Source organism: Heptranchias perlo, chromosome 10 (assembly GCF_035084215.1).
Source record: "Heptranchias perlo isolate sHepPer1 chromosome 10, sHepPer1.hap1, whole genome shotgun sequence".
NCBI classification, from domain to species: Eukaryota; Metazoa; Chordata; class Chondrichthyes; order Hexanchiformes; family Hexanchidae; genus Heptranchias; species Heptranchias perlo.
In genome coordinates this window covers 7,750,499-7,765,805 of record NC_090334.1, presented here as the reverse complement: position 1 = coordinate 7,765,805, position 15,307 = coordinate 7,750,499, and the positions used below count along the sequence as shown (strand labels likewise).

Sequence of the window (15,307 nt, the reverse complement as noted above, 5' to 3'; positions counted from 1 at the left end):
CGGCAGGTGGACATAAATATCAGCAGGTAAATGGCTTCTGGCTGCTCTGGTGCATTACAGAGCAAGCAGTTTCAAAGCTTTGGAGCAGATCACTTGCAGTCTGTTTTAAGTGGGGGGTGGGGGGAAAGAGGAGGGAATTGAAGAGGGTAGAAACAACTACACTTCAATTACCTTTTAAGTTAAATGAGGGTTAAAGTACTTAGAATAATTCTTTTATTTCAAAAATGTATTAGCAGTACCACTGTAGGAAGACAGGTTCAGCACCATTCCCCTTCCCTGCCCAAACAGAAGTTCTCTGAAATTAAGTCACAGGATTGCCCTTCTATTCAAATTCTTCCATCTCATTCCAGACCACTAGATGGGAGTGCTTCACGTCAGCAAGGAAAAGACAATATTTTTGAGACGAAAAAAATGCCAGACATCATCCAGCTGGTTTTGCTGACTGATCGCAGGAGAACAAACAAATATGGTGGCATCATCCAAGCCAAACTTACACTCATAACATCTAATAGATGACAACAACTGGTACCACAAAGCTGCTGCTGATAATTCTGTCCATTAGCGAGAGAGAGATGAATCGAACAGATTTTAGGGACCAGATTATACATGCATAATTTTCCATTAATTGCACATTTACTTGATCTGAGGACCAAGTGTCTCACCTCCAAAAGGGCAAAAAAAAAATCATGACTGCTTTAAATATATATTTCTCTGTTAAAATGCCTATATCACTAAATATTGATGAATCAAAGATAGCAAAAATAAGTTTTTTTTCCAAAAGCTACCAGTCACTAACCAGTAAATTCCACAAAAATTATCCATAACTTTGGTTAATTAATGTTAAAAACATTTGTAAGAAGTTTCCTTAAATAGGCGTGGCCAACTCTCTGGAGCCTCAAGTTAGAAATTTCCCCTCGATCACAGAATTTTCAATTGCTGTTGACATTATGCATAAGGGTTGTGATGCATCATGGGAATTGTAGTTCTCACTCTACCACTGTGAAAATGAAGAATTCCACAGGACTGAGGGAAACTAAAACATCCAAAGTTATGCAAAAAATATAGCTGGCATTACTTGTGTTGCAAAATAAAAACTACCTGTCTTCCACAGAATTTGCAGCACAGAAACAGGCCATTCAGCCCAACAGGTCTGTGCTGATGTTTATCCCCCTCCCACCTTACTTCATCTCACCCTATCAACATATCCTTCTATTCCTTTCTCCTTCATGTACTTATCTAGCTTCCTCTTAAATGCATTCATGCTATTCGCCTCAACCACTCCACGTTCTACATTCTAACCACTGAGTAAAGAAGTTTCTCCTGAATTTGTTATTGGATTTATTAGTGATTCTCTTATAGGCCCCTAGTTTTGGATTCCCCATAAGTGAAAACATCTTCTCTATGTCTACCCTATCAAACCCCTTCATAATTTTTAAAAACCTCCATCAGGTCACTTCTCAGTCTTTTCTAGAGAAAAGAGCCCCAGCCTGTTCAGTCTTTCCTGATAGTTGTACCCTCTTAGTGCAAAAAAGATTTACGAGACTGATCCCAAAACTGTCTCCAGTGCTTCTATATCCTTTTTGTAATATGGAGACCAGAACTGTTCACAATACTCGAAGGATGGTCTAACCAACGTTCTGTATAAGTTTAACAAAACTTCGCTGCTTTTCAATTGTATTCCTGTAGAAATGAACCCCAGCAAAGAATCTCGTAGAGCAACTTCCGGATTTGACTGCGCATGCACATTCGCCAGAAGTTACTCTTCCATTTGCCCTTAAATAAACGGTGAGCACTGTTCAGCTCTCTTATTTTTGGAGTAAACTCCGGGCCAATATCTTTCCTACCACGAACGTTAAGCTGATTTTGCTGCTACCTAGCTAAGGCCGATTGTAGCTTCCCCCAGCTGCTGCCAAGGTTGAGATCAACAGAAGAAATTAAACCTAGCCCTTTCTAGTCTTCACAGCTTTATACTATAGTGCTTTTAACACGTAGGCCATCCGAGAGTGAAGCTTTATACTTCGTTGCTGGGTAATATTCTACTCCGGGTACGTACTGCGTTTGCATACAGTCACTCCTCACAAATGTGCATGCTTGCCACTTTCTTTTAGAAAAAGAAACATTTACAGCAAAAACAAATAAGGAAATGTTTAAAGAATATAAACACAAAGTTTATCCCCAGAGCATTTGGTTTTAAGAGGTAAAACAGGAATGCTAATGGTGGAGAAATGTTCATTCAGTAGCTTGAAAAAATAATCCATTCAATCACAGGAGGAGTAACTCAACAAAGGAACCCTGTGAAAACCTAGATGTAAGCAGCTATATTGGACTGTAATGAATTGCAGGTGAACAAGGGAGAACATATTCAGTCAGTCATTCACAGTGCTGCAAAAGGACCAAGCTGCCATCAGGTAGTCAATTTTGCTTGGTAGAACATGCAGACATGGACTGGAACTGCTTCAGTATGGGAATGTTGGGGTTTCGGAGGAAATGACCCAGGCCCTTGCTCACTCTGCTCTCTCTTTCAGTACTGGACTATACTGCCTGGTCACCGTCTTAAAAAGGAAGATCTTCAACATCACTAAGACAGAATATTTGGTCATTATCACATTGCTGTTTGTAGGACCTTGTGCCAAAATTGGCTGCTGCGTTTCCTACATTACAACAATGACTACATTTCAAAAGTACCTCATTAGCTGTAAAGCACTTTGGGATGTCTCGAAGTAGTGAAAGGTGCTATATAAAATGCAAGTTTCTTTCCAAAGGGTTATCAAACCACCAGTGCTTCTTTTGGTGGGCAGATCATTTTGATCTGATTATGTCTTGAAGCTATTTTGAGAAAACAGAATTTCATTTAAGAGCTAAATTTAAACATCAATATTCTTTTCCAGTTGCTGTCAATCTGGCTATCAATACTCAAAAGTGATCGATTGAGTTTTAAAACAATAACTTACTATATCCCTCCTCCATTTCACACATCTGCAATATGACACCATCCTAGAAGCATGAATTATATTGGGAAATGGAACCAAATGGCATTTTTAGTGGTTAGAGTCAAAGAGTAAAGAAATATTCTCTTTAAATGCATTAGGGAGAAGTAAATGTGTTTTCTGTAAACTACCCTCCCATCCCCTCAAATACTTCAGCATACATCATAAATTTTTCAAAAGGACAACAGTTTCTGTCTTGTGGGGTGGAAGAGTGTTGTCCGATGGATAGCAGATCAGGAATGAATAGTGGAGACATGAGCAACAATAAAAAGAGAGTTCTGCTTGCATTAAAAGGTGGCTGTGCAGTTAGGTGTCTATAGGCATGTGACACAAAAACAAGTTGGCAATGTTAAACTCATACAAGACCTTATGTAGGCTGCAGGTGGAGTGTTTATACAGTCTGGGCACATCATTATGATGATATAAAAGCAGTGAAAATAATTGCAACATAAATTTGCTAAGATGTTACCTGGGATGAGGAGTTATAGTTATGAGATGTGAGAAATTAGGGCTTTTTTCATTAGAGCGGAGTTGGTTAAGGAGTGACCAGGTAGAGGTCTTCAAGATTATGAAGAGTTGATAGGGTAAGTACTGATAGATTGCCTTCTCGCTGAACAGTGGAAACAATGAAAAGGCATAAGTTTAAGATAATCACAAATAGAACTAAAAGGAAGGTTCAAAAACATTTCTTGAAAAATATAATGTGGAACTGTCTGCCACAGACCATTGTTGAAGCAGAGTCCATAATTTCTTTTAAAAGGTATGGGGAGCGAGCAGGAAAGTGGGTTCAGATTAGATTGCTCATGTGGAACATAACACTGGCACAGACTTGATGGGCTGAGTGGCCTCTTTCCATGCTGTAACATTCTAAGATTAGTATGGATGTGGTGAACAGCAGACTTTGAAGTACAATGCGCAAAAATGTAAACAGTTGCTTTTCTGCACAGCTAAAGATCTGACAACCATCGGTTAGGGCACAGGGAAATGGCTGGAACAGGTTGGAGACACGCTACAAATGAATGAACCAAACAGTCGATGGTAGCATGAAGAGATGAAATTAAGTTTCTGGTCAATCATATCAACAAGATGAAATTCTTTCCTGAAGAGTTCTGAAATATTATAGTGCATACTAACAGATCCAATGTATACATCAACTCTGTTCCCACTGTGAATTAGATATTCTCTCGTGATCGTCCTCATATATTCAGGATATTAAACTCTTGATTTTGATTTTCCACCATTCATGTTCTCAGTCCAATTATACTGTTACGTGCTGTTTATTTGAAAAATGGGAAGAAAGAAATTTAGATTTTTGTTTTACAAAAGCGAAATGCAACTGTGATCCTCTTGGCTGAACACATCAGCTATCTGCCTCTGGCATTAATTAGGTCACTACAGCTGAAGCCTCTTAACGAGTGTACTCCCATGGAAGCAAAATGTTCGCTGCATCCAATTATTCTTAGTAAGCAAATCCTGTGGAGCTTACTGGCAAATAATTGTTCAACAAATGGACTTATTTATATAGAAATTCCCATTAACAGTGCATTTTGCCAAATGAAAAGGAACTAGTATAACTGCAGCACCAGTCACATCAAGTCAAACGCCTTGTGCTCAGACACCAGTTCTTCGATCAACTTTGAGCACATGATTTAATTCTTTGGAAAATAAGAATAATGCACAATATATAGGGAGAGGGTTTAAAGCAGCCATTGCATTTCAGGATTCTGCTGTTGTCTATAAGACACTCTTTGTTTAGCATATTACACTTGAATTATAGAATCATAGAAAGGTTACAGCATGGAAGGAGGCCATTCAGCCTATTGAGTCCGCAACGGCTCAAAGAAAGAGCAATCCAGCTAGTCCCACTCCCCTGCCCTTTCCCCATAGCCCTGCAAATGTTTTCCCTTCAAGTACTTATCCAGTTCCCTTTTGAAGGCCATGATTGAATCTGCCTCCACCACACCCTTGGGCAGTGCATTCCAGATCCTAACCACTTGCTGTGTAAAAAAGCTTTTCCTCATGTCACCTTTGGTTCTTTTGCAAATCACCTTAAATCTATGTCCTCTGGTCCTTGACCCTCCTGCTAATGAGAACAGTTTCTCTCTATCTACTCTGTCTAGACCCTTCATGATTTTGAATACCTCTATCAAATCTCCTCGCAAAGTAGATAAGTCACCCTCCTAGGTTAAGTACAGCTAGCCTTTCAAGTACCTCTTCATCATTAATTTTTAGCCCATCCAGTATCTTAACTATATCTTCCTTTACTGTGACTCTGGCAGCATCTTCTTCCTTGGTGGAGATAGAGGCAAAGTACTCATTTAGTACCTCGGCCATCCCCTCTGCCTCCATGAGTAGATCTGCTTTATGGTCCCTAATTGGCCACACCCCTCCTCTCTACTACCCATTTATATGCCTGTAGAACACTTTTGGATTCCCGTTTATGTTGGCTGCCAGTCTATTCTCACACTCTCTTTGCCCCTCTTATTTTGTTTTTCACTTCCCCTCTGAACTTTCCATATTCTGCTTGGTTCTCACTTACTGTCCTCTGACATATTTGCAGCAAGACCTGGACAACATTCAGGCTTGGGCTGATAAGTGGCAAGTAACATTCGTGCCAGACAAGTGCCAGGCAGCGACCATCTCCAACAAGAGAGTCTAACCACCTCCTTTTGACATTCAACGGCAATACCATCGCCAAATCCCCCATCAACAACATCCTGGTGGTCACCATTGACCAGAAACTTAACTGGACCAGCCACATAAATACTGTGGCTACAAGAGCAGGTCAGAGGCTGGGTATTCTGCGGCGAGTGACTCATCTCCTGACGACCCAAAGCCTTTCCACCATCTACAAGGCACAAGTTAGGTGTGTGATGGAATACTCTCCACTTGCCTGGATGAGTGCAGCTCCAACAACACAAGAAGCTCGACACCATCCAGGACAAAGCAGCCCGCTTGATTGGCACCCCATGCACCACCCTAAACATTTACTCCCTTCACCACCGGCACACAGTGGCTGCAGTGTGTATCATCTACAGGATGCACTGCAGCAACTCGCCAAGGCTTCTTCGACAGCACCTCCCAAACCCGCGACCTCTACCACCTGGAAGGACAAGGGCAGCAGGCACATGGGAACACCACCACCTGCACGTTCCCCTCCAAGTCACATACCATCCTGACTTGGAAATATATCGCCGTTCCTTTATCGTCGCTGGGTCAAAATCCTGGAACTCCCTTCCTTACAGCAAAGTGGGAGAACCTTCGCCACACGGACTGCAGCTGTTCAAGGCGGCGGCTCACCACCACCTTCTCAAGGGCAATTAGGAATGGGCAATAAATGCTGGCCTCACCAGCGACGCCCACATCCCATGAACGAATAAAAAAAAAAGCCATCTATTATCTTGCATATGCTTCAGCTTGTATGAATAACAAATAAATGGTATAATGGAATGTAGCATCTCTCCAATTTAGTAGACTTATTGAAGAAATGCTCCTCTGATGGCTGACTTTGTCAAGACAGTAAGTAGCTGACCCATACAGACCACAAAGACCTGTGTTAAGCTGAGGCAGACAGGTCGGCAACAACTGGTCAGTTAGTCTGCCGACACGCATTGCCAAAGCTGACACCTGAACAACAGCCACTTGGGTGAGACACAGCCGGGTTACCATATCATGAGTCAGCACTTTCAGGATAGGAGGGGTGAAAATTGGAAATTAAAAAAAGTTATATTGTAGTTGGAGAACAGCAAGATTATTTATTGTTGAAAAAAATTCACCCAGATCAGGCAATTTCAATTGAAAGCTCTCCACTCAATGATGCCAGGCTCTATTGACGTTAATAACATGACACAATAAAGTTTCTGAATCCAAGTGCAATCACTGGAAGAACACACTCTCAGGAAAAGCCGTGGATGAGTCACTAAGGAATTGTGGTCTGGCAGCATTTTACTGGATTTCTGATTTACATGTAATTTACTTCATTACTGTATACATTAGGTCGAAGGTGCTAAGAAGTAAAATGAGAACACGCAAGGGTTTCTGTTAAACATATACAGACGGTAAAGTTAATCTATTTGAATAATAGACTTCCTCTAAAGAGCTCACAATCTTGCTGAGAAGGAAGACGACTATAAGGGAGCACTTTCCCACAGTCAATAAAAAGTTAGATACAAAAAAAATGCTTTAAAAGAAAATATCAATTTTTTTTATTCCAGTGAAAATTGCAATATAACCATGCGAGAAGCTCCTTCATTGGTTTGCACAAAAATCGAGGTCACCTGCTTGGCACCTCCTCTTCCCTGCCATTCACTCCCTCAGACTTACTTCCAACCCTAATCTACACTTCCCCTACACTCTGAAGTATCTTTCCCCATAGCCCTCAGTGGAGTCATTTCCTCCATGGAGAACACCACATGACTTCAAAAGACTGTGGCAATACAGGAAGTTTTACTCTCAACTCCAGGTGATACAAAACGATACAAAACAGCAATGAAAAAAAACTCCTAAAAATGTCCAAGAATGGGCTTCAAGGAACAGACTTGCAATTTTATATATCTCCATATGCAAGTCTATTGCCAGCAAATTCCTGATTAACTAATGTAAATCTTCAAAAGGTTTTGACTGTTAGCATTGATAGATTTGCATGGAAGAGAAATGGATCTATTTTAAACAATATTTTGTCTCTTGACTTGCACATTTACTATTCTTAAAATAAACAAATTAAAATACATGGCATGATGGCATTAATACTCGCTGCAGCTAATTGGTTAAAAGAACAGATGTAACAATATCATTCGACTCCCCCCTAAAGATACACACTTTCCTCCCCCACCCCCCCCCCCGCCCCCCATCCCTACCAATGTTGTCTGCTGCACTGCTCTTATCTTGAAGATGTTGTCACCTTACTGGGTTCCACAGGCCCAGATTGTCTACTGGTAACTCCCAAAACCCAGTAGTATGGCTCAGCTACTCACTATCTTAACCAACTGAGTTATTGGAAGCAGATACACGGAACCCCTTCTAATGTACAAGTTACAGCATCAAAGAACTAGCTTACCCACGTCTATATAGGACTTCTCCTCCTTTTCGTCGTTTGACATCTCCAGCATGTCACAGTATGCTCGAGCTAGTCGCCAGCAGAAGTCAGGACTCAAACTATACTGCAAAGAAGCAGAGGATATACAATAGACTTGTGCTCTGTATTTCATAAACTGATACTTTCGAAATCTCTTCCTTAACCAAGCTTTACAAGCAATTAACTGTTAAAGAACGGCCCCAACATATCTGCTCCAAAGAAGATGATTACTGGCCAATGAAACAAAGACTGTTCCATGGGCTGACAGACATTAATAGATCTGAGCTTCACCACCCAGTGTCAACACAGCACCAAGGGAAGGGTGGTACTTGGTTGAAAGAAGTCAATAGACCAACCTGCAGCACCACACGGGCTGAAAGAGGAGTTGTACAGACAAAATATAAAAAGGTAGCTGTCTGACAATTATGAATTGTGAATGTGCTGAAAGGCAGAATCAGAGAGGAAGCCAGTTTTCTTTTGCAGAATAAAATAATTAGTTTATTTGAAGGATACTCCCAGCTTACTTCCCTGCTCAATGCATTACAATACCATATGGTTTATAGAACAAATGCCATTGGTTTAACACATCCTGCATCTTATAAAATTAGGAAAACAGATTGCTGGCAGTGAATTATGAATCCAAACATATGGCTGTGCAATGGGAGTGTGAATGCCAGAAGAATCCAGGAACTGAATTACTGTCTCCTAACAAACTCTGTCTTCTATTCATTATTCTTTGTAAGCAGTGTACAGTTTATATTTTTTTAAATCAAAAGCAAAATACTGCTGATGCTGGAAACCGGAAATAAAAACAGAAAATGCTAGAAAACTCTAAGCAGGTCAGGCAGCATCTGTGGAGAGAGAAAAAGAGTTCACGCTTCAGGTCGATGACCTTTCATCGAAATTGGATGATGCTAAAGATTAACGATATGCAAGCAAGTAGAGTCAGGGAAGGTGGGGGGACTGTGGGGAGAACAGAGACAATAAAGAACAAAGGGGGAGGTCTGTGATAGGGTGGAGGGCAGGAATGATTAAGTAACAAAATGGTTTAATACAAGGGGGGGTGGTAATGGAGTAAGTATAGAAACAAAAGATGGGTCCAAAGGAGGTGTAAATGGTTACAGCAGAACCATTACCAGCACCTGCTTTTGGAGAAATGGGAATGGTGATTATGATCTGAAGTTGTTAAACAACGTTGAGACAGGAAGGTTGTAAAGTGCCTAATCAAAAGCTAAGAGCCTGCATTGAGCTTCTTTTGAACAGTGTAGGAGGCAGAGGGTGCAGCCTTGGAAACATGGATACTAAGAGTTTAGGAAAATTATTTGAATGCTTTCTACGCCCCTCCCTCCTTCCCCCATCACTCCCAGCGTGCCTTAGATCAATCACTGTTGCCCCACACTGCTATGCTTTCTCCATCAGTCAGGACAACTCGGAGCAGATTTCTCCATGGCTACTGCACATGCTTCTTTGTGTCAGACCATTTCTGACAGACTGGAATGAACAGTTTTTTCTGTTCTTGAGATGAAGTCCCCCACTACCACAAAATGCACCATCTAGTCACCCAGCTAAATGCTGCACAACACACCCAATGATGGTTAAATCCAAACCTGGATCATCATGTTAAAGTAAAAGTCCAATATTGCGTTGCTAGCATTAACAGGACAACACGTGTTCATTCGTTTTGCCACTCTAGGACCAGTACTTAAAGTGCACAAAAACAGAAAATCTGTCTGGACGTACTAGCATATTTTTACCATCTGCCTGAAGCCACCACTTGGTGTTTCACCAAATGAGAAATCTCAAGCACAAATCCATTCCACAGTGCTACTGGTTGCCTGGAGGATGCAGTATTAAAAATATAGTAGTGCTGTTGTCCTGAATGCATAGGGGTAAATATACAAAGACTTATAGAACAAAAGATCCCACATTTGATTCCTGATTTGTATTGGATCAGTGGATTTCAGCCAGAGCAACAATTGGGGTGCTATAATTGGACTCAGTGCCTCTAGTGACAAGGGACAGGGGACAGGGGACAGAAAACAACCAAGTTCACAATCCAGTGGCTTCTGCTTAAAAAGTGTGTCTGGATGGTGGGTGAGGAGAGAATTGGAATCGACTCTGTTCAGTTGTGATGTCATCTATGATTGAACAGCCTACCAACATTTGATGTCTAGGCACGTACTTGAAGAATGGCCGCTTGGGGAGATACTGGAGAGCTGCCAGGTCTCATGGGACCATTCTCCAGAAAGATTCAATGCACTTAGAAGAGGAGGAGGGAAGGAAAAAAAAGGGGCAAGAAAAAAAGCATATCATTTTGATGTCCATGAGCTGTGAAACTTACAGGAATTTTGAAAGTCTGGTGCTAAAACATTGTAAAATCGACAGTTTCATACTGGAAAGGTATAGAGCCATAGCTGCTGAAGTCAGGCTTTTGATTCACAGACTTGTATTTCAACAGCATTTGGTTAATTGCCCAGCAGTGGCAGTTCAACTATGAGTAAAAATAAAGTGTCAATACTAGTTCATGTGAGACATTGATAATCAGGAAAGTCCCATCTTTTCCGGTCAAGGGAGGAGAAGATGGGATTGAGCGTGTGGAGATAGTAAAAAAAAAAAAACTTACACTGGATTTGTTATTCAACAGCAGGTTAAATGCTTTCGCTTTGTCCTCATCCGTGCCTTTGTGCAATTTGTCCACTTCACATAAAAGATGAGCGAGTTCATCCACCTTTTCAGATGACAGGCATGAATCAACTGGTTCATTTTGAACTGCTGCTTCTTCACGGTCATAATCAGACTCTGCATTAGCTGTAGTATATCTGGAGAGAGTGAAGATGAAATACATTAACTTACGATATCATAATGCTCACTTTGCTGGTGCCATGACTGCTGCTTAAGATGCCCACCACCCCCTCCCGCCATCTCCACAAACAAAAAAGCTCACGTGGCAGAAGAATGTTAGAACTCCAAAACAATTTGCTAGAATATTGGTTCTGCAAAAAGGTTTGGAAGCATTAGGTAATTTTGACTAGGTGATAGCATTCAAAGTTTGAAACTTGAAAATTAGGAGATTTATATGGCACTTAACAGAGAGCCAGAAGTAAATTCACAAACAAACAACAAACCTGGTGAACTGATTGTTACAATCAAGTTAACTGAATGGCTGAAAAAAGAATGTCGAGGATGTTGAGAGACTTGGAGATGATGGTGTTCCCATGCTGTCCTTGACTTTCTAGGTGCTGGCGGTTGCAACTCTGGGAGGTGCTGCTGAAGAAGCAGTGATGAGTTGCTGCAGTGCATCTTGTACATAGTATACAATGCAGCCACAGTACGCTAATGGCGGAGGGAGTGGATGTTTAAGCCGGTGGAAGGGGTGCTGATCAAGCGGGCTGCTTTGTCCTGGATAGGGTCGAGCTTCTTGAATGTTGTTGGAGCTGTACCCATCCAGACAATGAGAGAGTATTCCATCACACTCCTGACTTGTGCCTTGTAGGTGGTAGAGAAACTTGAGAGTTAGGAGGCAATCCTGCTGTAGTGGCCACAGCATTTATGTGGCTGATCCAGTTCAGTTTCTGATCAATGGTGACCTCCACGACGTTGATGGTGGGGGACTCGGCAATGGTAATGCTAGTGAAATTAAGGGGAGGTTCTAATGCTCTCCCTTGTTGGAGATGGTCATTGCCTGACACTTGTGCAGCACAAATGTTACTTGCCACTTATCAGCCCTAACACAGTAAGGGGAGGGGGGGTGGGGGGGGAGGGAGAAGGGGTGGTGTTCTCAGTGCGAAGATGGGACTTGGTCTCCACAAGGACTGTGCGATGGTCACTCTTACCAATGGAAGGATGCGATAGGTAAATTGGTGAGGACACAGTCAGGTTGGGTATTCCCTTGTGTTGGTTCTCTCACCATCTGCCAAAAGCCCAGTCTGGCAGCTATGCCCTTTAGGATTCAGCCAGCTCGGTCAGTGGTAGTACTACCGACCCACTCTTAGTGATGGACATTGAAGTCCCCATCCAGAGTATATTCTGTGCCTTTGATACCTCCAAGTGGTGTTCAAAATGGAGGAATACTGATTCAACTGCTGAGGAAGGGTAATCAGCAGGAGATTTCCTTGCCCATGTTTGATCTGAAGCCATGAGGCTTCATGGGGTCCAGTGTCAACTTTGAAGGCTCCCAGGGCCACCCCCCCTGACGGAATACTACTGTGACCCCACCACCGGTGGGACAGGATATACCCAGGAAAGGTGAGGAGGAGTATGGGACGTTAGCCGATAGGTATGATTCTGTAATTATGGCTCTGACAGGCCGTTACTAGACTAATCTGAGAGACAGCTCTCCCAACTTTGACAACAGTCCCCAGATGTTAGTGAGGATTACAATGCAGGGTCGACAGGGCTGGCTGTTCCTTTGTCATGTCCTGATGTGACACCTAGGTCGCACCAGAGTGGTCTGTCCAGTTTTGTTCTTTTCTTCCTTTCTTGTGGTTTGATACAACTGAGTGGCTTCGCCAGGCCACTTCAGAGAGTAGTTAAGAGTCAATCACGTTGGCGTGGGACTGGAGTCAAGTTTAGGCCAGATCAGATAAGCATGGCAGGTTTCCTTCACTAAAGGATATTAGTGAGCCAGTTGGATTTTTTTCTACAATCAGGCAGCTTCGTGGTCACTTTTACTGGAACCAGCTTTTTATTTCCAGATTTAGTTTTTTTTTAAAAATATATAAATTGAATTCAAATTCTCAAACTGTCATGGTGGGATTTGAACTCAATCTCTGGATCACTAGTCTAACAACCACCACTATGCTACTGTACCCGGTCAATTGATTGTTTATTGCCGAGAGAAGCAAGGACCATAACTGAAGCATTTCAAAGCATCATTTGTCCATTACCAGTTTATGGTTTGTAACACCACTTTGACTATAGAGGCTAGATATGGTCATGGCATGCTACTGATCACATTTGGAACAGTATTATTACAAGTATGAAAGGTGGTTCTTGTTGCTTATGCCAGTGCTAATCATTGATTAACTAAAGCAGCTTTGTTTAGTGCTACACATTGCATTGCATCAAGTCTTCGATGTCTCCAGGTAAGATGAAGTAATTGGTGCCATATTAGGACTGCAGCACACTTAAGAACTGCTGAATTGACCTTTCTTCTTAACTGCAATCTGGCTCTGCATGTGTAGGACTGGGGTTCTTGCATGCTGCACCACAAGAAATCATCTAACGACCTCAATGTTGTAGTACTGAAGGAGCTCAGTGGCAAAAAACACCACTATTAATCCTTAAGGATGAAGAGCTATTCTTATATGAAGCATTAAAAAATATCAAAATATCCAAAAGCATGCGTGGCTGAGTTCTACAGACCAAAAGGTCGCAAGTTGATTCACAATTTGTCCTGAGTTAATGGTTCTCAATTGTGGCACTGAGATGCTACAATTTGTTTCAATGTCTCTAGGCTGCAGAAAGAGGGGTTGGAAATCAGTCAAAGTTCCTAATCAGCATCCAATATGAACAGAATTGAGCTTGATGCCCCCTCGTGATCAGAGAGCCTGCCAACACCCATTGTCTGCGCTCACAAATGAAGAACAGCCCATTCGATTCGATACTGGAGGGTGAGAAATTCTTGCTGAACAGTAGTCAGAACGAAGTGCCTTCAAGGAAGGAGAAAAATGGGGAGAAAATAGCCAAGGACAAGATATCCAGCTAGGTAAGTTCACTAGAACATTTAAAAAGTTGTTCTGCTCCTAAAAAACCTTTGGTGGACTTACCTAGCTGGAAACTACAGGCCAGTTAGCTTAACATCTGTCATAGGGAAAATGCTAGAATCTATTATTAAGGAGGTGATAGCAGGGTGGGCAAATACATGGCAGGTGCAGTATAATGTGGATAAATGTGAAGTTATCCACTTCGGAAGGAAAAACAGAAAGGCAGAGTATTATTTAAATGGTGATACTTTGGGAAATGTTGATGTACAAAAGGGACCTGGGTGTCCTTGCACACCAGTCACTGAAAGCAAACATGAAGGTGCAGCAAGCAGTTAGGAAGGCAAATGGTATGTTGGGCTTCATTGCAAGAGGATTTGAGTACAGGAGCTAAGATGTCTTACTGCAGTTATACAGGGCCTTGGTGAGACCACACCTGGAATATTGTGCGCAGTTTTGGTCTCCTTACCTAAGCAAGGATATACTTGCCATAGAGGGAATGCAGCGAAGGTTCACTAGACTGATTCCTGGGATGGCAGGACTGTCATATGAGGAGAGACTGGCTTGATCAGGCCTGTATTCACTAGAGTTTGGAAGACTGAGAGGGGATCTCATTCAAACATATAAAATTCTGATAGGGCGAGACAGACTGGATGCAGGGAGAATGTTTCCCCTGGCTGGGGGGTCTAGAATGAGGGGTCACAGTCTCCGGATATGGGGTAGGACATTTAGGACTGAGATGAGGAGAAATTTCTTCACTCAGAGGGTGGTGAACCTGTAGAACTCTCTACCACAGAAGGCTGTGGAGGCCAAGTCACTGAATATATATATTTAAGAAGGAGCTAGATAGATTTCTAAACACAAAAGGCATCAAGGGGCATGGGGAGAGACCAGGAATATGGTATTGAGATAGAAGATCAGCCATGATCACATTAAATGGCGGAGCAGGCTCAAAGGGCTGAATGGCCTACACCTGCTCCTCTTTTCTATGTTTCAATACAATCAGGCAGAATCAACACAGCTTTGTGAAAGGGAAATTGTGTTTGACTAATTTATTAGAGTTCTGTGAGGAAGTAACAAGCAATGTGGATAAACGGGATCCTGTGGATGTAATGTACTTGGATTTCCAGAAGGCATTTGACAAGGTGCCACGTCAAAGGCTACTACACAAAATAAGAGCTCATGGTGTAGGGCGTAACATTAGCATGGATAAAGGATTGGCTAGCTAACAGAAGCAGAGAGTAGGCATAAATGGGTCATTTTCAGGTTGGCAAGATGTAACGAGTAGAGTGCCACAGGGATCAGTGCTTGGGCCTCAACTATTTACAATCTATATCAATGACTTGGATGAAGGGACCAAACGTATGGTTGCTAAATTTGCTGATGACACAAAGGTAGGTAGGAAAGTAAGTTGTGAAGAGGACATAAGGAGTCTGCAAAGGGATATTGACAGGTTAAGTGAGTGGGCAAAAATTTGGCAGATGGAGTATAATGTGGGAAAATGTGAACTTGTCCACTTTGGCAGGAGGAATAGAAAAGCAGTA

General features: G+C 42.0%; 1 protein-coding gene across 2 annotated transcripts in view; it reads right to left on the bottom strand.

Moving 5' to 3' along the window:
* Window positions 1-15,307, bottom strand: part of rmdn3 (regulator of microtubule dynamics 3) — a 237,618-nt gene that overhangs the window by 193,908 nt on the left and 28,403 nt on the right. For both annotated transcript variants that reach the window (XM_067991187.1, XM_067991188.1), the window contains exons 4-5: window positions 10,685-10,880; window positions 8,044-8,146 (exon numbers count right to left, since the gene is read on the bottom strand). In XM_067991187.1, the coding sequence (XP_067847288.1) occupies window positions 8,044-8,146; window positions 10,685-10,880 (299 nt within the window). The remainder of the gene's footprint in view (window positions 1-8,043; window positions 8,147-10,684; window positions 10,881-15,307) is intronic.